General features: G+C 41.6%; 1 protein-coding gene across 1 annotated transcript in view; it reads right to left on the reverse strand.

Annotated features, from left to right (window-relative positions):
• Positions 1-22,933, reverse strand: part of tafa3a (TAFA chemokine like family member 3a) — a 61,149-nt gene that overhangs the window by 10,656 nt on the left and 27,560 nt on the right. The window contains exon 2 of the mRNA XM_076141194.1: positions 15,010-15,122. Coding sequence (XP_075997309.1) covers positions 15,010-15,121 — 112 coding nt within the window. The 5' untranslated portion in view covers position 15,122. The remainder of the gene's footprint in view (positions 1-15,009; positions 15,123-22,933) is intronic.

A 22,933-nucleotide genomic window follows, 5' to 3' on the forward strand; every position in this document is an offset into this window, starting at 1 on the left:
CGTTGTAAAACACCTGATTATCAAGGAAAACGAATAACCTAACCTTTCCTATCGATACCTGCAAAGAACATCGAGCATGCGTGACAAATTAAAAGCCCACAAAACAATAACAATAACATTTCTTCTATTTCTCCAATATAATTCCATTAACTTGTAAGAGAAGACAGTGTCAGGGGAGAGATATCCCCCCCTCCCCCAAAGCCTTTAAGAACTCCTCAGCCTCGTCTGCCAGGATGGTGGTTGTTGTTCGTACCACCACTCTGCTATTTGTGGTGTGAAGAGTCTAGCAGCAGGAGCTGTGGTTTGGTCTGGGCTGAGGCGTAACTCATTAAGTGCATCAAGCGGCGGGGATGGTGCTGCAGGTGTGAAGAGAAGCACTGATTAAAACTGGGATTTTCAGCCAGGGTCAGTGACTCCAGGGCCGGGCCTAAAGCCACCATGTGGAACGGTCCAGAGGTAAGACAGCAGGGAAACAACCCTGAACCACCTGCCCATTCATACAAGATCTCAGTTCTGAGAGAAGTACTTTACGTTACACACTGTGTGTTTTTGATGACTGTGGTTACTTGTGACTTTGCTGATCAAGAATTTCATACATATTATACTTAAACTCATAGGTTTAGAAAATGGAAACAGATCACAATTTTGCTAAGCGAGAAAAACATCATCATTAATCATATTATAACCCAACACCTACATACATAGAAACATTCATACATTCATGTTTGCATTTCAATGCAGGTAAGAGGTCAATGTTCTGCACAAGGACACTGCCAATGGGGAAATGATGGAGATTGAATTTCTGACTCCTTGGTTGTGATGTATTCAGTCTCGCTGTGAGGTCACTATCCTGCCACCCTATTCACAGTAGAAAGCTGCCCTGTGTGGCATCATTCACAGGGGCACCGGGAGCAACTGATCAAACCCTGTCCTGAAAAGTAACACTTCACATGTTTGAGAGGAGCTGTCTGCTTTCACGGGTGCTTTGTGTCTTTCCAGGCGACTGTGTAAATGACCTGTGATCAATATATTTCTATCAAAGCACTTAGGACCGTCATCCGTTCCAATCAGCAGTCACCTATGTCAGCAGGAGAGAGAGAACAGAGAGCAGATAGGACAGAGACCACTAATGAGAACTGGCTTGAACCCAAAGACTTCAGCCGATCGATAGCACTCTGAAGCACAGCACTCTGCTCTGCATCATATTCATTGATCCCTGATTGATAAGTCACAAAATACAACAAGCACCAACAAAGAGATAGAACATAATGCTGCTACAGGTAGTAAAGTGAAGCACTCCCCGTATGTGACCCCTCCTCCCAGAACAAACAACACGAAAAACCAGAACAAAGAACAAAGAACCCCTTACAAGATTAAAAACATGTTAGATTTCTGTTTAGAATTGCAAAGTGAGTTTCTGCCCTGAGATGAAATGGTGGGGTACTTCAGAGTTTAAGAAGAAAAGGCAACCAGTATTCTAGAGGGAAATACTTTAAAAAGTCAGTGAATAATAATCTTTTAAATAAGGATGTGCTGGATAACATTCCATGCTGTTCTCTAAAATAGTGAAAATACTCTCTGAAATCAGAATCTGGAACAATGCTGACAAAATACACTGGCTTGAAAAAAAGTAGGTTGTCCATAGCTAAAACAAAAATACATTGAAAAGCTTATAATTTATAAATTGCAACTTATAACTATACACACACTCAACAAAATGTTGCAGTTTCCAAGTTGTAAAATTGTTATTTTCCAATTTCCAACACCACTAGATTGCAGCATTAAGGCTTTACTTCTTGTGATTGGCCAGGAATGCATGCACGGAAACTGAAGCTGCACACTGAGCACACGCGATGATGTAATGGTTGCCTCGCAGTCTGCAACGCGTGTCACAGATGCACATTTAATTACTGCGATTGCTTCCAGCAATTGCCGTATTGTTCTTCTGTTTTTTCCTTCCATAGCTTTTTTTGGTACTCAACTAGTTCCGCATACTTCAACCTACAGACATCATTCAAGCGTCAAACTGTTCAGATGTTGGAAGAATTATTGATATTACATTTGCTGTTCTTCTCTTTCATTTCTGAAATATCCAACATTTTTCAGATACATTTGCAATCCAGGCTGGAAAAGCCAAGCAAGTAATACCCAAGACTACCTCAGGGCCATCTGCTTAAACAGTACAACAGTGTTTGTTACAAAGAGACAGAACAGGGCCTGCCGACCGTATGTATCTACTGACACTGACACATACAGTATGAAATCAGATAATGTCATCCAATAATATTGACCAAGCTGAAACAGCTCTGTCTGATGTGCTATTTTGATACAAGCATTTCTTCTATGTCTCTTATTAGCAATAAATGTTCAATCTGAAGTGCAGCAGCTGCATACATGACATCAACCAATCCAGCTGAGCAAAGTTAAAAATAAATGGTAGGAAAGAGAAATAATTCTAAGAAGCATTCATTTACTCAAAGCAGGTGTGTGTGACAAACAATGTGAACTTGCACTTATGGTGATGAGTGAGAAAAAAACATAAAGCTGTCATTTTTTTATGAGGCTATGGGGTATTTATAAATAAGCAATGTGTGAATCCTCTGACGCAAAACAGCTGACGGATGAAGTCTCACTTATTTTCTTGTCACATTGCTCAAAGTGCTTTCTTTTGAAGCAATATATTTTTCATACATTTGCTAACATGGTGACAGGAAGAGGACAGCCATCTCCTGTGAGTTTTATTTAGAAAATCTGTTCACAGGCTTATTTTGTGCTCTGGTGTTTAGGAGGCATTCTGCTCTCACACACACGTCTTGCATTATCTTCATCATAACAAAAGGAAGCAAGAAAATCAAACAGGAAGACCTGTCTGTGAATTCAACAAGGATGCAAAACTGCCTATTACAAATTGCGATATGCTGATTATAAATTACGTTGAATAACACCAATGACATAGAAAATGTGATGGCCACAAGTTAAAAAAACAATACATCAACTTTAAAATGTGATTAACATAATTACATACTTTACATTTCAGTAATGTATACACATTTTTTAATGGAATTACAGATTCATCATGCAAAAACGATTCACTTTGCAGGGAGGACTTAACCTGCCATCTGGACGCCTTCAAAGGGACATATCTCAAAGCTTCTAACTGTCAAATGAGCTCCTTTTATGGTCTTTGTATCCGTCCTGTTTATGGGTCATAAAAACACTCGTCGAGACTAATTGGACAGAGTTGTGTTGGACTGATAAAAGGCTGATTTCTAAGGCTGATTAACAGCCTTGAAATTATGCAACCATGACACTGTGGGTTTTCTGTGTTTCTCCTCATTATCAGAGAGTGTAAATATTTAAAAGACTATATTAAATAAATGATAGTTGTTTATTTTCTGAGAGCTAGAGGGAAAATAAACATATTGTGTTAAATATATTCCTGAAACACTACGTATAACCAGAAATAGACGGTAACAACAATACAACTCAATCAAAAGGGTTTTTTCTAACTACATTTTGATGTTTTATTTGATTGATAAAGGGATTCTCAGATGCTGGGTAAGACATTAAAACTCGCCTTATTTCAAGTGGCTTTTATAGGATATATTGCTCACATTCTGACCTATGTTTAGGTCTTGCGTAGACCTTAAATGTAGCAAACAATACCAAAATGACACCTCCTCCCCAAAATTCAAGCACTTGCACCTGCAACATAAAAATCTATTTTAGACACGAAACCACTTACATACGACTATTTCATGCTTTTCTACACCACTTTGATGGAGATTCATGAGAGCCATGAAAACACAATGTATGGCCGTGATAAGGGCTTATTAAAGACTCTCTTATGCAACACAGAGAATCAATACGCAGCTAATGACAGACAGCATTTAATCTGGTTATATGATTATCAGCCTTGACATCCGCATGTCCTCCAGCTGGCACACAAGACGGAAACTAACGAAACCCTTTGCATTTTGCAGGTACATTATGTGCTTGCAGCAAATGTTTTAAGAATCAAAGCAATTATTTAGGCATTTGCAGAGCATTTCAAAGTGAGCCAGTTAGCTGTTAAAGACCATTTCAGCGCCGAGATCAAACAAGCACACTTGACAGGCGCTGGCACACAATCATGGAGGGCCAAGTTGAGTGCCTTGAAAATGTTCTGTTGAATTAATGTCAGATCAAATGTTATTTCTTGACTGGCTTGTTGACATGAACAGATGTATTGCTCTGACAGAGAACAAACTTCTTCGTCCACTGAGGCGTAAAGCAACAAGTCTAGCTTCAGTGGGCTTTCACTACACAAGGTAAAAGAGCAAATATACAGTACATGTTTGTGGTTCAAGCTTGCCTCATGCATGGTGCTGACAGCTCGACCTTTTTCAGCCTGCAAATGCAGAACACTGAAAACAAAGTCACCTCCTGGCAGCAAGGCCTGACCTGAAAAAGAGCGGCAGCCATAAAAACAAAGGTGGTAGGTAATAGAGACACTGTGTGAATTAGTAATGACTGAAATCATACAGCTCGCTCACGATGCTCATAATCCATTTCGGTAGACTCAGAAGCCTCTACAGGCGGCAGACAACTCACTGCAGCATTTTTCCTGGTAAAATTGTGCACTTGATACTAACAACCACAGCTGCCCTTTTCCTACAGCTAGAGCCCAAAACACTCATTACTGATATATATGGGTGGGTGTTAAAACAAAACTAGTTAAAAGTGAACAATGCAACTTTTTGACCAGACAATATGATGTTAATATTACGCAATATATGACAAATATCACTGCAGAGGAGCTTTGTGAAAGATATTGTGTGTTTGGGTCCAACAGAAGAGTGAAACCGGGAGAAATGCTGACTTAACGGGGGAGGCAGTGGCTCAGTGGGTAGTGCTTCCGCTTTGGAACCGGAGGGTCGCCGGTTCGAGCCCCTGTCGAGGTGCCCCTGAGCAAGGCACCGAAACCTTACTTGCTCCCCCCTCTGCGAAGGGTGGTAATGAAATGTAATGTAAGTCGCTTCGGATAAAAGCGTCTGCGTAATGTAATGTATGTATCGTAATGTAATGTAATGTAATGTTAACGGCCGCAATAACAACAACACAATGCTGGGGGGCTTCAAACATTACAGAGCGCTGCTCTAAAGATGTTCCGTTTCGACCGTCAATAGAATAGGGCGCACATAACACAAACTACTGAGGTTGATAAAAAAAATTCATTCCTCCGCCTGGTGCGAAACATGAAGTGAATTCTCACAAGAGCAGAGCTTAATTGGATTGTTATTCGGAAAAAGACTGACTCATTTCTGCCCAGCTGTTAAACCTGCTGAGCTGACAATCAGACCCAGCAACGCCCAAGAAATCAGCCCACGTTTGAGAGATTGACACAGGAAATGGATTTTAAGGGGGCAGTTGCATTGTGCTGATATATGCTGGTTTAATGCGCCTGTGAGATCAACCAAAGCAACACTCAAAGCCAATCGGAGCTCCAATGCAACATGAAACTGTGAGATGCAAGCGTATGGGAGCAATATGGAGGCTTTTAATTACTATAATGGTGTGAGTACTGCTTGCTGGTTGCTCTTTATTCTCATAGGTTAGATCCTGCTAGAAAATGCAGAATTATACTTCTCTAGTTTGGCTCACTGAGGACTGTCTTTACAGTGAAAGGCTGTGGAAACAGATGAGTGGGCCCTGGCATCCCCCCAGTGTATGCTTTAGTGGTTTAGATGAAGTCCATGTCAGTAGCATTCATCTGGCTGCCACCATGTAAGAGCCCACAGCTGACTGATCAATTGAAGTCCCTTAAGGAATCATGCTGCTTTATAAGTGAATGGCTACTGAAGTTATTAGATTCAGGGGCGGCAAGAGTGGCAAAAGCAGCAGAGCCAGAAAAAGACACACTCAGGAATCTGGAAAGAACACATTCCCTGATGTGGTCATGCATACTAAATGTAACAAAGATGAGTCATCATCAATGGTTCATTATTATTTCTCACTCATGTCTTGTTACCTCAAGCATTACAAAACTCAACTCTACTTAACTTTGATTTGTAAATACATGAATGTTTACTTAGTTGTAAGAGTAATATGCAGATGGTCTCATTCCATCAGGTAGATAAATGCACAATAGATGATATGACATATGAGTTTGTTTTCCATCTTGATCAAACTGGGACTATATCCGGAATATTTGCCATTATGGAGACACTGGGTAAGTCAATAGCTCACAGCTGACATCAACATGTTAAGTAAATAACAAATCAGAAACAACGCTTTTTGGGACTTTGGGATCTATGAGATTTTTTTCCAGATGCAATTTAACAGTGACAATTCCCAACACACACTCGATACTATATTACATTTGAAAAAGAGGGATACGAACAAGTATAATTGACTTTTAATTGGATTTGGAATCCCTGAGACTCTCTGTGGATAGAAAAGACTTGTCTGAAAGTCATGGACAGAGCCTCATCCATGCTCATTTCCACCATGACTGTGATTCAGTCATCAGAGAAGCGAGATCCCTGTCCTTCATCTGCTCCCTCATCTGACATGGACACGTTGCGGTTATCTGTCAAAGGGATGTCATGTCTGTTCTAAATGGCTGCCATCCCTCCTGTAGTCCCATGTTCTTTAGCTTAAGCAGATTCCACTGGTGCCTTTCAGGACAGAGTGACAGACACAGTGTCATGAAATGCAGAGGACCGGCACAATGACAGGGGGATGATGGTCCTTTCCCCTTCAAGTACGCCTGGTAAATAGCACATATCTGTAACCATGACAGGAGCACAGCGATCTGAGATGCAGACACACACACACACCAGGGAGAAAACACACTCCAAATGCAGTTTGTAAATAAGAGGATAGTTAGCTTCTAATGGCTACTTCCTGAAGACAGAGTTAATCTTTCCTAACTGACAGATAATTACATTAACGGGGTGAATTTGTTTTCTAGATACTATCTCACCCAGGAAAGCTATATTAGTCGCCGGCTAGAGTTGGCTGATAATTCAGTAGAAAGCACAGCTCCCCTGTTGCATTGCTGGCAGGATGAGGACACTATTACACCAGGGTCTGACCTGTCCACCCACTGACAAACAAATATAAATGTGGCTATTTTTAATAGACCATCTTGGTGAAAAATATGTCGACAAACCTTTTAAAAAAGCCATTTTAGGAGAACTCCAATGGTTCCACCCATTACATTTTATGCTCCAGCTCCATTCACATAAACTTGATGCTCAGCCTTGGTCACTGTTTTTATGGCCCGATGTGGACACTCAGCATCACTTCATTCCTGGGGAAATGTGAGCCAGAAGGCAAAAAGTCATGGATCGCAGCCGCGAGATGGAAGGAAGCAATTGATAGGCCGCATTTTAGAAGCTTATATTTCACTTTATTCAGCCTGTATCAAGCCTCTAGTGAATAACTACCAGGCCAGAGTGTAGCATTACTTTGAATAAAAAAAGAGGAAAGAACCCAAGGCTGAATGGCTGACATGTTTCTCTCCCATTCCCAACATTGCCTGACTACAGATCAGCGCTCATAAATGTCTGCCAGGATTTATATAATCTAATTGCATAGAAAAGTGGTTTTAGGGGACAGTTGTTAAAGCAAATGCGTGAAATTTATGATCGGTGGCCACCCATCTTTAATAATAAGTATGGGGAATTAGTGCTTAGAGAGAACATTAAGCTGTCCGGGCTGCTGTCAGCCACCTTAAAATAACAGTATATGCCAGTTCAGAAACAGAAGTTCAGCTGCTGTAAACTCGTCTTAATAAAAGGTAAAGACACAACTGGCCCTTAAAAATGTAAAAGGTGAATTTCAAAAGATCATTACAGCATATCTTACATCCAAGCAAGCCAAGCATCTACCCAAGTACTACAATAATGTAATTTTGCAGTCCTCTACCTGTAAATTACCCTTAATCAGACCTGCTTTCAATCAGTGTGCACAGCAGTGCTGCACCATGGGAGATCCATGTGTTTTTTGCACATAAAAGTTAAGCTTGTGTTTTTGAAATAGACCGGAAAATGAAAGTAAGAACATGGAAATCAATGGATGTACCCTGTCATTTCGCTCGCTGTCAACTCAGCCATCTCTGGTGGTCTATGCTCTTTAAAATCTGTAATCCCCACACGACACAGGATCTGGGCCCATATCAGGTTGTAAATATCAGATGTGTTTGATAAGATCCCAGTGGCTGTGAGGCAATTTTTGTGTTTCTAATTAAATTTGTACCAGATAATATACTCGGACAAACACACAAAACCTCTGATTCTCCATTGTCTCACCAGTTTTAATGTGAAATTGCTAAGGATCATTGTAGAAGGATGTTGCTCACTTATGTTACTGTGCAATCAATTATCTTCATCAGGGAAATATTTGTCTTTTTAAAATGTTATATGTTGACTGATTGCTTGTTGTACCTTGATGGGGATACTGTATGTCATTACAGTCATTGTGTTGTATCCTTATTGCTTTAAATAATGCAAGGCTTTCTGTGTCCAATCTGTGTCAGAGAATGAACCAAATCTACCCCCCTGTAATTTACATGGGAAACATTGGTATGATTACATGCAAATGGTCATGTACAGCATATGTGGAGTGTGTGTGTGAAAATTGGCAGCCCACATGGATGACTGCACAGGTGACACTGGAAATGACTGGATTACTAATACGTGTAAATGTGTTTTTTATTGTACTTAAGCATTTCACTTGAGCAAGTTTACAATTAAATGATTGCTTTATGCTGTGTTGTAGCTTCTGTCATCCACCTGGCCGTCTCTGCACTAACACATCACAGGCTTCTGTCTAGTCCTGTTTCGTAATGATCCAGCTGTCCCTGCTTTCTCCTCTGAAGCCATTAAAGCCCACTATGATGCACTATAGGCTCTATACTGCAAGTGTGCCGCTGGAAAATGCTCACTCAAAACCATTTGGAGACCATTTAGCATTATAAAACTCAACTTAGGCATTACCATGTACTTTTCTTACAGCCTATGGCAGCTCATACAATATGTGTGAGCCTGAAGTGGGCTATAAAACTAAACAGCACAGAAGCAAAGTCTGTGCTGCCGTGCTGCTGTTCACCACTCACAACGCTTGGATCAGGAAAAGGAACTGTGCATTATCAGCATGATGTGTTTTGTCAGAGATCCTGCCTCATAACTAAAATTATATAAATCACTAAAATGTATTGCAAAATTTGTTGAGAAATAAACAATTTAACAAGAAGCACTTAGGTGCTGTAATAAGTAAGGAGATGGAACAGTGGCCAATTTCAAAGACAACTGTACTGCCTCTGCTAAGCTTCAACCAAGCAAAGACAATTAACACCAATGTAATTGACTAACTTTAAAGAGGTAGCACTAATTACTGGGTAAGGGCAGGCTTTTACTTTGTAAGACCCAATTATGGCCACGCTGTTAGCAACCTTCCACTAATTGCATTCATCAGATCAAATCGTTATCACCGAGTTCTCCTTCAATTGCAATCAAAATCCCCCAAAATCCTCATTTCTTTGAGTTTGAAAGTAGCCAGAGGTGAGCCAGAATGTGGGGAAGGGATAATAGGTTTGGATTTGAGCTGTAATTAGAGTGGGAATGGAGATGGAAAACTACAGGCGTATCTAATTTTAAGGAAGCAGGTACGAGTCCTGTGCTTCAATGCAACATTAATGACTTAATGTATGAATTTGCCTGTAAGTGCAAGCAGAGTGCAGAGATCCACATTATATTTTGTCTGGTAACAGGTGAAGAGAAGATTACATTTTCAAACCACTGTTACATTACACAAAGATAAAAAGAATAAGGCCATGAGCAAACTTTGATTTCCCTCCGAGCACGTGAACAAAACCAAAACTCCAAACTGCTTCAGATGACACGCCCGCACACACTGGGAATACAACTGAGGCCACAAGCCGCCGTTTACAGCTCATCTATACAGCTGCCATTCAGATGCGTATAGCAGGGGACGTTTGATGGTTTTCTAATCTCGGGAGCTGCCACGGGGAGATGGGGCTAGATGACCTCTGTCATCCCCACAGTGCATCTCAAACAGCTCCACATCTCCATCTCAATCTTCCTCTTCTCACTATCTCCGTCCACCATTGTGTCGTCCACCTGCTCTCCAAATGTCAGGACGAATGCTCAGCAGCCGTCCTCACGCATCCCCAGGGTGCGGTTGACCGGTTCCGCCGCCACTCTGGCTGTCACGCTCTCCCTGGGCAAGGGCCTCCATGCCGGCTCGCTGTGCATGTCTGTGAAGCTGAGAGATTACTATGCAAACATTTGGCAGTTCTGAATAGCACTGAGAACAGCAATAAACAACACACTGTATGTCTGCCAATGAATATTGAAATTAACTTGTTTTGTTTATGGCTTTCCAAGCGTGTGGACCCCCTTGGTGTTTTCACGTGAGCCTGTTGATTTATGGGACAAGGATTTCCAGTGAGCAGACACTGTTTACTGCGCTAAACAAGCAGGCATGGTGATTTGCAAGTTTAAATGAGCTAAATGGGATTCGAGTGACTCTGACTATAATGTTCTATAGTCAAATACTGTCAAAACAACAGTTTTATGTGGAACGACAGACATTTAAAAACCTTTCAACCAAATATTGCTTGGTTTTAAGATGTATGTCTTTTCTCCTCCCAATCAGCAAAACCAGCCACCCTGTGATGTGATTTCCTAAGGTCAGAGAGCTCGTTATGAGAGCTGATGTTAGAGGCGCACAGTGTGGGTCAGTGGGCAGCTCAGCACAATTCCACACACAGTTTTGCACTCTGTGATTTCTTACTTTCTCTTTACTTCCATCCACTGGCCGTGTCCACTTCTTGTGAGTCATGCTGTTTGTTTTTCTCTTCATCCATATTTTTCAAAACATGTCAGAGATTGGTAAGAGGTATGAATTCTCAATCACAAGTAATATCATTTATCTGTATCCCTCTACAGCTATTCTTCTCTCACAGCTGCTTCTTGTTCACTGGTAAAAACACAATGGCTAATCCATTGAGCTCGGAAAACGGCAAATTCCAAAATAAGTCTCCCAATTTCCTTTCCACCTGGATCACTGCATTGCCATACACAAAGATGTTTTCATTTATGATCTATCACATTTTGTCCAAAGCACAACATGTATTTGTAACATCTGACTAGAACTAACATTACAATTGTGAACTGCATGGTCTACAGCAAAACTACAAAAGCTACTCATCAAAGTAAAGTCAATTTTTAACACAAAATGGTGGAAAGGGGAATCTGTCACTGTGCACCGTATTGCGACATCTTTCAAATAAGTGGATGTTTCCAACTGGGAATTACGAGTTCAATGATCATTCCAGTTAATTTCTTCCATGTTGGAAGTCGGCTTTCCCTGAACTCCAAGGCTTGATTGCATGAAGAGATAATGTATCCTACTATCCACAACTGCACTGCCACATATTGTCTTATATTTGATATTCTAAATAAGCCTCTAATCACTAAAGGCTCTCTCTTCCACGCATTTCCAAATGAGCCATCGAGCACGGGAAGCTTGTTTGGTCCTCAGGCTAGAACGGAGAAACTATTCTAATTTATTGAGCAAGCATATTTCAATTTAACATCTTATTAATATGCCACATCTTTATATACGTCCTCTCAAAAATTAATCTGTCTGGGGCAGTGGGAAAAAAGTTATTGTCACGGAAAAAGTTAATGTTCAATTCTGCCTTAAATTTGGGCTTCAGAGAATCAGTTTGTTGCTAATATGAGACCGTGAAGATGCTAATTTGCGTAGAATACAAAAAAATCCCCTGAAGCATGAAAAGCAACTTGAGAGGCATTAGAGTGCTTGACAGTTTTGTGGGGTTTTTTTTATAAAGTCTACGCCATAAGGAGACACAGAATTATTCCACTGATTTCAAATGGGAGCCAGTCGGCAGTTTCATCTTATTAATAAGCTATCATAACCCCCAGTGTGTAAGAATGTAGAACGGGACCTTGATTTAAACCCAACGTAAACCTGAGCTCCAAAGTCATTTTGATTCCAATTTGTGGAGCTGTACACATGAGCTTGTAGCTTAATGCATTATATTTAAAAACCTAACACAGTTTTCCGAGCTGCAAAGTGTGGCGCTTGGAGCATTTTTATTTTATTTTTCCCCTCACAAAAATCGAGTGAAGCTGCCACATTGCATCACACAGCCGAAGAGGGAAATGTGTTTTTTACTCCTTTTCCTTTCCACCCCATTTCAATAACTGCCCTTGCAGAAACGGAGCAAAGAAAGCCACTGAGAAGTTGATTACTGGTTTCAGAATGAGGCCGAGTGAGTTACTGCTTTGGAAATAGCTGAGTAATGAGCCTCCTGTTTGACCTGCTCACATCATCAGTTAAATCCTATCGATGGGACCAAAACAAATGGTACGGCCGAAAGGTACTTGTTATCACTCTCTCGCCGTCCTCTCACACCTTCGCTCGCCCCTTCCTCTCCCCTCCTCGACTCTTTCATGACTAGCTAATGAATGTAGATGGTGCTCCAGGGGATGCAGTAGCCTTATTATGTGGGTGATGTGGACTCGGTGCGCTCTCGTCGGGGTACGGTGAAAGGTTCAATTGCCTCCACGAAAGCCCCCCACCTCAATAAACAGAGGGGCTAAAGAGGTTTGTTTATTGGGCCCACCTTGAGTTGACCTCCGTAGCTCGGGGGACAGGCTACGTGATTGCCTAAGTGTCAGCGCAGCCCAGGGAGAACGGGGCCAGTCTACTCCTGTTGGTGCCCCCCTCTCTCCTAATAAATCACAGGAATAAGCACACAAACCACAATAGAAGAACCGGAGAGACGGAGGGGGTGAAGCCTCAGCGTTAAGAGCTTTACCTGCCATGTTTCCAGTCAAACCAACAGATTGTACAACCATAATAAATAGCGTTTGTGGAAATGTTCCTGATTTCATGCATCGAAGACAATATGCTTTTCACTGCCATTGTTTGTTGTCTTCGTGGATGTTATGGCATCGTCCTCGGGTCAATCGGTGCAATTTTGACAGTAGGCGTTTGATAATTACGCAATCTTTCAAGTTAACGGCGTCCTGCTTGTTTGTGACAGATGGCCGGATGAAATCCACAGCCTCCCTCCTTCCACGGTGTCTTTACATGATTGCATTGTGAGGGACGAGAAACATTATCCGCACGGTTTTGCAGGTAAATCTGAAATTAAGATCTAAGACGAATAGCAGCTGTTGAAGCCAGGAAGCAAAAACTGTGGAGTGGACGGAGTTAATCCTGCCGCTGCTGCCGCTTCTGCTTTATTGAAGTTTTAGTGGAGCTTGAATGGAGTTTTGGAACGTATCCAGATAAGAAACAACACACATATGCTACAGGTCTCCACAGTCTCCATACATGCATATCTTCTCCCTGTGGCCTCTCTGGTGTCGCTCTGTTGGGATTTGAGGCAATCAGAGTGTGGTCATGTCTTTGTCTCCAGTTATGGTGGAGAAAATTCACAGCGTGCTGATTGTACTTCCTCCAGTTGGATAAAAGCTCATTATTATTATTATATGTAGAGTCACAATTTCTACCATTAAGCTGAGGGATCAGGACATCTCTCTGTTACAGGAAATCTCTCTCAAAGGTCTTGCCCTGTGTGTCTTATGCATACAAACACACACACACACTGTATTGTTTAATGCGTTTCTTCACATGACTTTGTGAACCACACATAAGCACATTGTTGCTGTAGCGGTGTAGTAGTGTTGCTAAGCTACAGCTGGTCTGAGTATCAAAACAAGGCCGCTAATTATGTTTGTTTTGCAAAAGGAGATGAACTGGCAAGTGGATGTGTTTGATGAGAGACTGACCTGGCTATTAAACAGTGTTTCTGCCCAGTGTGTCCCTGTTTCCCCCTCTGCAGCCTCTCCGGTCACGTGCCGCCCCTCGGCCTCTCTCCGTTTCACGATCCCAGTTCCCAGCGCTGCACACCTGATCCCGATTCCCTCATTAGTCTCCCCACTTCACACATCCTCTCTGTCCTCCTTAATCTTCCTGTTGTGCGTTTCCTACTTTTGATGCTTTCTTGTGCTGCTCGCTGCATCTCCTCGTGAGCGTTATGTGTTCCTGTTACCCTGTACTTTTTTCTCTCAGTATTGAAATGGTGTGCATGTGTTTTTTTTGGACTCATTATAGAGTTTGTCTCGCCCTCGTTTGGACTCTCTTAGCCTACCTTGCCTTCTTTCGGAACCTTACGCTTTATTTATAAACTCAACTGTTTTTATAACCATGAGTAATATTAACAGACTGACACTTTGTCTGCAGCTTGAGTCCTCACATCTGGCTTCCCGACAGCTGCAAACACCCACAGAATGCGGAATGAACGTTATTGTGTCAACTGTTAAACTCCGATGTGAAATGGAGACGTCAACATGTTACAGAAGGACACATCGATCAGTGACAGTAAATGAGCAAACATAACATTTTCACCTCAAATGTTCTGCTGATCTGTTTTTGACATAGCTTCATTAAAAACTATAAAAAGCAGAAGGTCTGTTTAATGATTCTGCGTGGACGATGACTGAGGGGTTGTTGTTTGAAATCCCTGAGCCGACTGAAAATATGGATGCAGGAAAAGTCGATGAGTAATGCTCTCCCTCTTTCCTCCCTTCCCTCAATAAGAGCCATTAAAGTCTAGTCAGCCAGGCAGTTAATGGATGATGCCCGTGTTTTGTTGTTGTTGTTGTTCCTGCTGCCATTTATGCTGATGAAACTTCCAGCGTTTGGCCCACCGGTCTACGCTGCACAATCTAAACACGCTAAAGTCTGGCATGCGAATTTGCCTCCTGGATGTTGATCGAAAAATATAGAATCCCATCATTTTTAATAAACATTCATGGAAAAATACAGAAGCCCAGAAGAAGATTTGTGTTGCTCTGGGTGAGATACAACACAGTGTCGACCAGCGTATCTCAGAAACTTGCATGTAAAGCAACCAATCCATTTGTGAGAGACATTAGACAGACGTGTGCGGTGTCCTACCTATGTGACTCCTGTGCGATGAGGCGCTGGTCAGTTGTCCCCAGAGAGACACCATACAGATGGTCAGCAGCAGCACCCTTCTGCACATGCTCCGTAGGTCTCTCTCCCACATTCTGAAAAAGCAAAAAGCAAAATAAACAGTGGTCAGCCTTCCAGTGTTTGCAGCAGTCCGATGTGTAGGTTCCTGGCTCGCTTGGGCTGAAGCCAAGCAGGTCCCACAGCTTCGGCTTGGCAGTCAGTGGTGGTCAATTAGAGCGACTCCTGAAATCACAAAGCATGGATCTCCAGGCTTTAACTAGCCGCCTTTGCTGTGTTACGGATTAGCCTGCTGAGGGCCACGTGGAGCACGTTCCCCCATGATGCTTACCTGCTGCCAGGTCATTTAAATACCAAGCACCATTACAACAAACACAAGCAAGAGCCTGATTACCATACTGCTCCCTTTGAATTTTAATCCAATTCAGATATCCATATTTTGTAAGCAGCTTTCTTTAAGCAAAACAAACTATTATAATTCAGCTCTCTTGTAGTCTGCATTCATGTGTACATGTGTGGTACATGAATGTTTTCTCTGTGTTATCAGCTTCTACAAAACATACTTGCATTTTAACAAAAGCAGTACAACCTTAGAAACTACAAACATAACTGATATGTAATGTGATATGTAGTGGAGAGGGCAAACAAAGCCTATTTAGCGTCTCTGTCTTCTCTCCCGACCTGGGAGGTGAGTAATGCTGTTTATGTGCTCTGTCTGGGCTGTGCACAGCTCAGTAATCTTCATGTACTTTCAGCGGGCTGTTGTCCAGTACTGCTCTCCATCTCCATCTGAGGGGCCCGTGGAGAGCAGAACAAACAATGCAATCAGTGGCTCATCTTATTGCCAGCAGAACTAGCCTCTCTCATGAGAGGAGCAGTCACAAATCACAGCTCTCCTTTGAACTCTGTTCCAGTGCAGCTACTCAAATTAGTGAAACGCTTGGTTTCATGAAAAGAGAACAACTCCTGCTTATCTGGCAGGGGCAAGCAGAAGAAAGGGGGCTGGTTTGCAGTGTTTGCCTTTGTACTGACAGCCAGAGCTGCCTGAGATCTTAACAGTAGGCTCAAATTCTGTGCTGTACAGTATTAGACAGCTGAGGCAGTCGGGGTGCATGTGACTGTAGAGAAACATCATGTGCAGATTTCTGAGAGGATGCTGAGGAGCCAAGAGTTTGGGGGTGTGATTGTCAGCATCTTGTTTGAGTGTAAGAGTTCAACATTAGAACTGAATGCAGCCGATGTAGGACAAGCAAGCAGCTACCAGTATAGCTGAATATGAAACAACTGTCAGTCAAGGTAAACTCATCATAACACAGTGTGCTGGAGAATAATGCTTTCACCCTGAGGCACACATCTGAAGAAGGGAAATACACTGTTGTGATAAAAAAAATCATATGCAAAGAGGCCATTTGAAAAGCTGCATTTTAAAGCACATGATTCACACTGTTTTCAACACTTAGCTTTTGTGGCGCAGACACAGTGCAGATGAAACGTGCAGCAGCACACTAAACTCATCTAATTATTTTTTATCTCTTACCAGTTTATCGTTTAACAGTTGCGGTGTCATAACTTTTGTCTAAGTAGAATTTACATCTACCTTTTTGACTAACGTTACTTACGTTTTTACTAAGTATTCAGGTGGCTTGATGAAGCGAGTTAACAGGAAAATTATTCCACCTGATGGATAAGACGCAGAGACCAGGTGGCTCATCAGAAGAGAATCATGAAGAGAGGAAACTCATTTGAGTTTGGACTGGGCTCATTTTGACCCATGAGAGGCACATGTACCCTTTAAAGCTGCTCTCCAGGTGTAGCTCATCTATGTGTGTAGGCTCTGGACAGAGTTAATGGACAGTTAGGGTGACACCATGTGCAGTTCTTCACTATAACTCAATGGCATGAATCAAGTATGGCCATGTGTCGTGTATATTTGCAGCACTGACTATGCACCATGAGCTGTCACCTCCATCTATGAATAACACTAAAATCCCCTGATAGGCTTTGTGTCGAAACACATTTGGTAAAAAGTGAGAATTATCTTTTCACATTTGGGTATGAGTCAGTCTGCACCCTTTGGCTGACAGAATGGCTCCTCACGTTGAAGCATAAAACTCATCATATAACAATGCTATGGGTTGAATTAAGCTTGTTTTCTAAGATTGACTTAAGGCAGGACTTTACATAAGATATCACACAGTTGGTGATCCTTGTGCCTTGTCCTTGACTTCACACGGTCTCCATTTGTATTAATACTCACAGAAGCTTCCATCAAAGCAAATGGAAAGAACATCCTTTCTTATTGCTGCTAATGGATGGAAATATCACCACAACAATGTGCAAAGTACGCCCTCGCACATCTCCCATATCATAAACTTTCCCCACAGCGTCTATTGCCTAATAGCTGCAGTGAGTCGATGGGACCAATAAGACAGAAAAGTGTGTTTACAGCTGAGTGGACAAGGTCAAGATGGCTATTGTGGTTGGAGGGCAAAACAAAACCAATGTTGTTGTTGTTTATGTTAGACATTTTTATTTACCTCTTATCTGAATGTGACACACAACTGATTGTGTTGGGGCAGTAAGGCCCAGGGCCAAGACTTCGCTTAGTTCACATAAAGAACCATTACACTCACGCCCAAAACACAGAAAATTAAAAAGTAGCTAATTAGTCAAACAGAATTTAATCTTTCAGTTCAGAGGCAATTTAAAAGGTGCTTTAAATCTATTGTGGCGTTGCAGAGAATATCAATGGAACACAGTAGCCATGGTGACCGGTGCTGACATATTTCGACACGAGAAAAAAAAAAAGTTAAGGCACAGATGTTGAGTTTAATAGAATATTATAATGTAATGAGATCAAGAAACAATGCTCAGTTTTATAACATGTCATAAGTATTAGCTCAAACTTAAACGTATAGAAGCCACGAATGTGAAAACAGCATAAATACAATATGTTGTATTTACAAAACTCTTGAAATTACTTTAAGCAGGTAATTCTATTTTAGTGCAGGACTGTTCTTCTGTTAAAGCAGTTAACAGGCCAAGTTCAACCAGAGCACCTGCCTTGTGGGTAACGCATCCTCTGAATAAGTGATAGTTTATCTCAATTCTCTCTTGGAATCAAAGAAAGGTACTTAACATTGTAAAGTGTGCTAAGAATAAGGCCACCAGACTTGAGCTCTGCCTGAGGCACGCACAACACAACAGTGCAGAGATTATACTGTAAAAGGAGGTGCTCAAAAAGATAAATGTAGAAATGTGTCAAAACACAAATCTCTTTCAGTTCAATTCAGTGTTTGACAGCTATGTTTAACACCAGAATCAAATCTCTGGAAATAACTGAAATCGCTTCTGTAGACTGCAAGAAGAAAATTGTAGAGATAGAATCCACTGAAACTATCGCTGATACATCTATCATCGGTTTGGAGTGACTTCTTCTGTCTTTTGTCTTATTAGTGCTACATCAGAAGAAAGGGTGATGAAGATGAAGTGGCAATGATATCATATCAGGTTGTCTGTCTTGTACGTCTGAAATAGCTCAATGTTTTGAATGGATCTTACAGCATGCGCTCATTGTGCTAATTAGTCTCCTTGTATGTGGGAAGACGTCTGACATTTATTTCTGCTCCTTGTGTAAAAAACACTTCTCTTGATAATAATATTGAGGTGAAAATCAAATGCGTCTTAGATCTTAGACGCAGCAAATCCAAATGTGGCAGGAGTGACAGCTTTACAAAGGAATTAGAATGACAGGACGGGCCAGTAAGCACCACTTAAGTCCCCAGATGAATGGATGGAGGGAATAGCCATTTCCATAAAGTGATGGAATTTGCTCCCGGAATGTTTTCGTATCCGCAAATCCTGTGCAATCCTGCAGATAACTTAAAGCAAGAGAAAAGATTTGCACATTACACAACTGACTACCATGGTGAAATCACAGATTCCAGAGACCAACAAGTGAGAGACGAGCCTCACACAGCCTGTCAGCAGAAAGACTGATTACCTGACAAAATTCGAAACTTCTTGGGGAGCAGCGTTGGCATGTAATCAAATGCAAAATTAACATTGCAGCATATGGCTCGACTGGCAATTAAGTAAGAGAGGCACAAGAAAATCTGAAAGCACCAATCATGGATGTGAAAAACCAAAGCGGACCGCATTTACATTTATACATTATTGACTTTACATCATTATATTTATCTAGGCTGGGACACAATGTAAAAAATGACCAAAATATTTTCTTCCTTTTGAAACATTCATCTTCCATCCATTGCGTTCCTGACATCAAAGCTAATTAATCCGATGTAATTAAGTAGCTAAAGCATCCTGAATTAGAGATGTCAGAGCTTCATTGAATGCATCATCAAGAGGAGTTTCAACAGATGATTCAACAACATCAGCATTACATTTGTGTCCTATTTAACATTCAGGTTTCTTCACTAGCCACTTGTTTACTTCAGTTTTCAGCCATTTTGTGCTCAGCTGATGCACCAAAAGTGGCCATAAACTGTATGAGTATATTGTAAATAATGTCCACCAACAGCAGCAACAGTGATCGATGACTGATTAGGTCACACTGTTCAACAATCCCTTTTCAGAGTTTCAGAGTGTGTCCCAGGTATGTCCAATGCTCACAGGAAACAATGGTGAGAGACTTTACTGGGCAGCAGTGGGAGACTGTGGCCTTAGTTTAGCATTTCCTCCCCGCTGGGCTCGCTGTAGTGTTCGTTTAGAAGTGGCAGACTACGTGAAGCTGAGTACTTAGTTCCAGAAGCCAAGCTCAGACCTGTTGAGAAACGTCCCCTCGGGTATGGATGCAGAGGTCATCTCAGTGGAAGTGGAGTTCTCTGCCACACAGCGAGTCTCTCTGTCACTCTGTCCATCTCTATCGCTCTCTATCTCTATCTCCACCTCTGAAATTGTGTTTCAGCGAGGTCTGCTTGCTTCTGACTCATCCTGTGTCCTCGCAGCATGTTTTGTGCCACCGGACACACGGCACAAGGCAGCAGGGATCAGATAGCTGTCCTATTGCATCATCACGCCGCACAGACAAGGGGAACAGAGGGAGAGTCAGACACTGTGGGTTTAACGCAGCAGCGCCACTGGCAACAAAAGCACAAACAACTCCTTTGTTTTTACACTGAACCAAATTTAATGCAAATAAACACTGTATGGTCTTTGCCACACTGGAAATTTGCATCCGTCATTATAATGAGGTTTACAGTTGGATTTACAAAACGTAAACTGAATCCATGACAGGCTGTTGTGCTTTTTGTTCTGTCCCCTCGTTTTTGTAGTGTTACCTAGCAGAGTAGCAAGTGTGTACTGAGCAAAACGTGAGGTTGACACCTATAGAAAAGCAGAAAAAATGCCCTGTTTTCAATTGTGCACAGTGGTGAAGGGAAGAGTCAAAGTGCAGCTGAGTGAGTTTTGCTCATTTCTAATCATTGCAAAGGCTACAAAGTAAACACATCTACAACTGTAAAACTCTACATAATGTGTCTTATTGAAAAGCTGAAAAAGACAGACATCATCTACAGCAGCTGTACTAGAACTTACTGTACACATTCTGGCCTCAAACACGTAGTAATAAAATATAATATAATGCTTGTTTGATCCCGAGGAGGCACTCCAGGTTATTAACTGCTAAAATATACCAAAATACAGAATTGCTCATTTCTGCCTTTGAGCTGTTTCACAGAAACTCTCTGGGCTGCCAGCGCATAATCACATGCTGTATATAAAAACAAGAGATATACAAAATTCAAACACAAAAATATGCTTATAAATGTTGTGTTGGATGCATCAACAGTTCTAGCAGGATTTATAGTGTGTGGATACTTAATAATTTGCATTTGAAACACTACAATATTTTCTGTAACGTAATGTGTTCATGAATTTAAATGAATATTCACAGCTGTGGAGATAAATTTGACATATAGCCAATGCGTGAGCGAGGCCTAAGCTGTAATAAGATCAAAGTAATGCTAAGTGGATCTTCAAGCTTTATTTCCACATTTCATCCAACAATGCGTTTGCTGAGGCAGAAAATTATTCTGCTGCTTTAAAGCAATATAAGTCACTCCAGAATAAACAGTGTTCACTCGGGTCCTCCGACTCAAACAATTAAGCTCCAGCGACTGACTGAGCAGATAAGAACGATCGAAAATGGAGCCCGGGTGAAATGACTGATGACGCCACTAAAGCAGCCCACCGACAACCCCTGTATGTGTGGCTGAAGCTGGCCCTCTACCGCTTTCAGGAACAAGTGAACTGGGAGCCATTTCTACCACGCTCTTGTCACACACACACACACACACACACACACACACACACACACACACACACACACACACACACACACACACACACACACACACACACACACACACACACACACACACACACTTCACATTTCACATACCAGCGACTTGAGTGCCTAACAACACAGTGCTTTTTGATTGCTCCCTTCAGCCCTATTTAACTTGGCTGTGAAGTCTGTTTACCCACTTATGTACGGCCCTTTGTATTTCCTTTGAAAATGCAAAATTACACTTCTTCTCACATTTACAACATTTTCTAAAACTCTAGATTATCATTTAGATACAAAACGTTATTCAACTTATTTCCAGATAATTTAATTGATTGATTGATTGATGGATGGATTGACTGACTTACCAACTTCATATCTGATTATTTTCACTGTCTTACTTCTTGGCAAGATTTTACTTGTATTTGATACTGCTGATTCCCCAAACATTGTTCTTTTTGCCAGTGCATCTCTCTGTCAGTATCAATCACAGTTCCATTTAAATAATGTGATTCTCTCATGCACACAAACTGATTGATTCTCAATTCTGCATCATAATAACCGTACAGTCCATAAAAACAACCAACTCTGTAGTCAAGGACAACGCTGAGTTCCTCCACTTAAAGTCCACCAATATCTTTGAAAGACTGCAGGTTCGTGCAAAATGTATTATTTACGCTGGAGCAATGCAGGGTTCCCGTTCCAGAAGTAGCTTTGCATGCATTCATAAATAATAAAGGTGCAGAACAACGCGTGGGAACGAGGAAGAGCGAGCCTTAAGAGAAGCCCAGTCACACAGCATGAAAGAAGACAAGAATGAAGCTTAATCTGAGCATGGCAGAATGTCCTCTATGCAAGTGAATCAGCCATGAAGACAGATGACAAAATGCAGACAGAAACACAACAAGGGTGAGCAGACCACAAAAGGAAAAGTACATTTGCATCTCTGGCACCATTTGGGCTCAGTGCCACTGGGCTGCATTGATCTAATCACCAGCTGGCAGGGGGAAAGAAAGCAGACAGAGACAGATATTTCATGTACTATGAAGTACAATGAGAGGTTTTCACTGACAGTTATGACATCGAAGCTGAAGCACACTTTAGACTTTATCAGTCGCGTGTTTCCATGCACCTGCCGCTGATCTAATCCCACCTGTCAGCTGCACGGAGGATTCCACCCAGGCTGTGGTGACTGGTGGCCTAAAACTGAACAAACCTATCATGTGGGATTAGACGTCAACCCTCAGACCCTCAGCTACTGAGGATATGTGGAATGTTTGGAATCATTTTTCATAACAGTAATTAATAAAGGTTTTTACAGCCACTAGCTTTGGGAAACAAGCAGCAGTAATTTGGATGTCAGAGTCCTGTGACATGTTTTGACGAGCCAATTCTCGGTGGTTACCCATCCTTCCTATAAATTCCTGTGTTACCATGGCAGCCATATACTCCTCTTTCTAAAAGAGTGCTTTAATTCTGTAATTAGTGGTGTTTGGCTCTGGTCAGGGTGGTTAAGACTGCACATGTACCAATTCCACTCTTGCTCACATGTGCGCTGATGTACATGATACTGAATCT

The sequence above is a fragment of the Genypterus blacodes genome, unplaced genomic scaffold, assembly GCF_046128005.1.
Source record: "Genypterus blacodes isolate CSIRO-AG114 ecotype Tasmania unplaced genomic scaffold, CSIRO-AGI_Gbla_v1 ptg000017l_1, whole genome shotgun sequence".
Taxonomy (NCBI): Eukaryota; Metazoa; Chordata; class Actinopteri; order Ophidiiformes; family Ophidiidae; genus Genypterus; species Genypterus blacodes.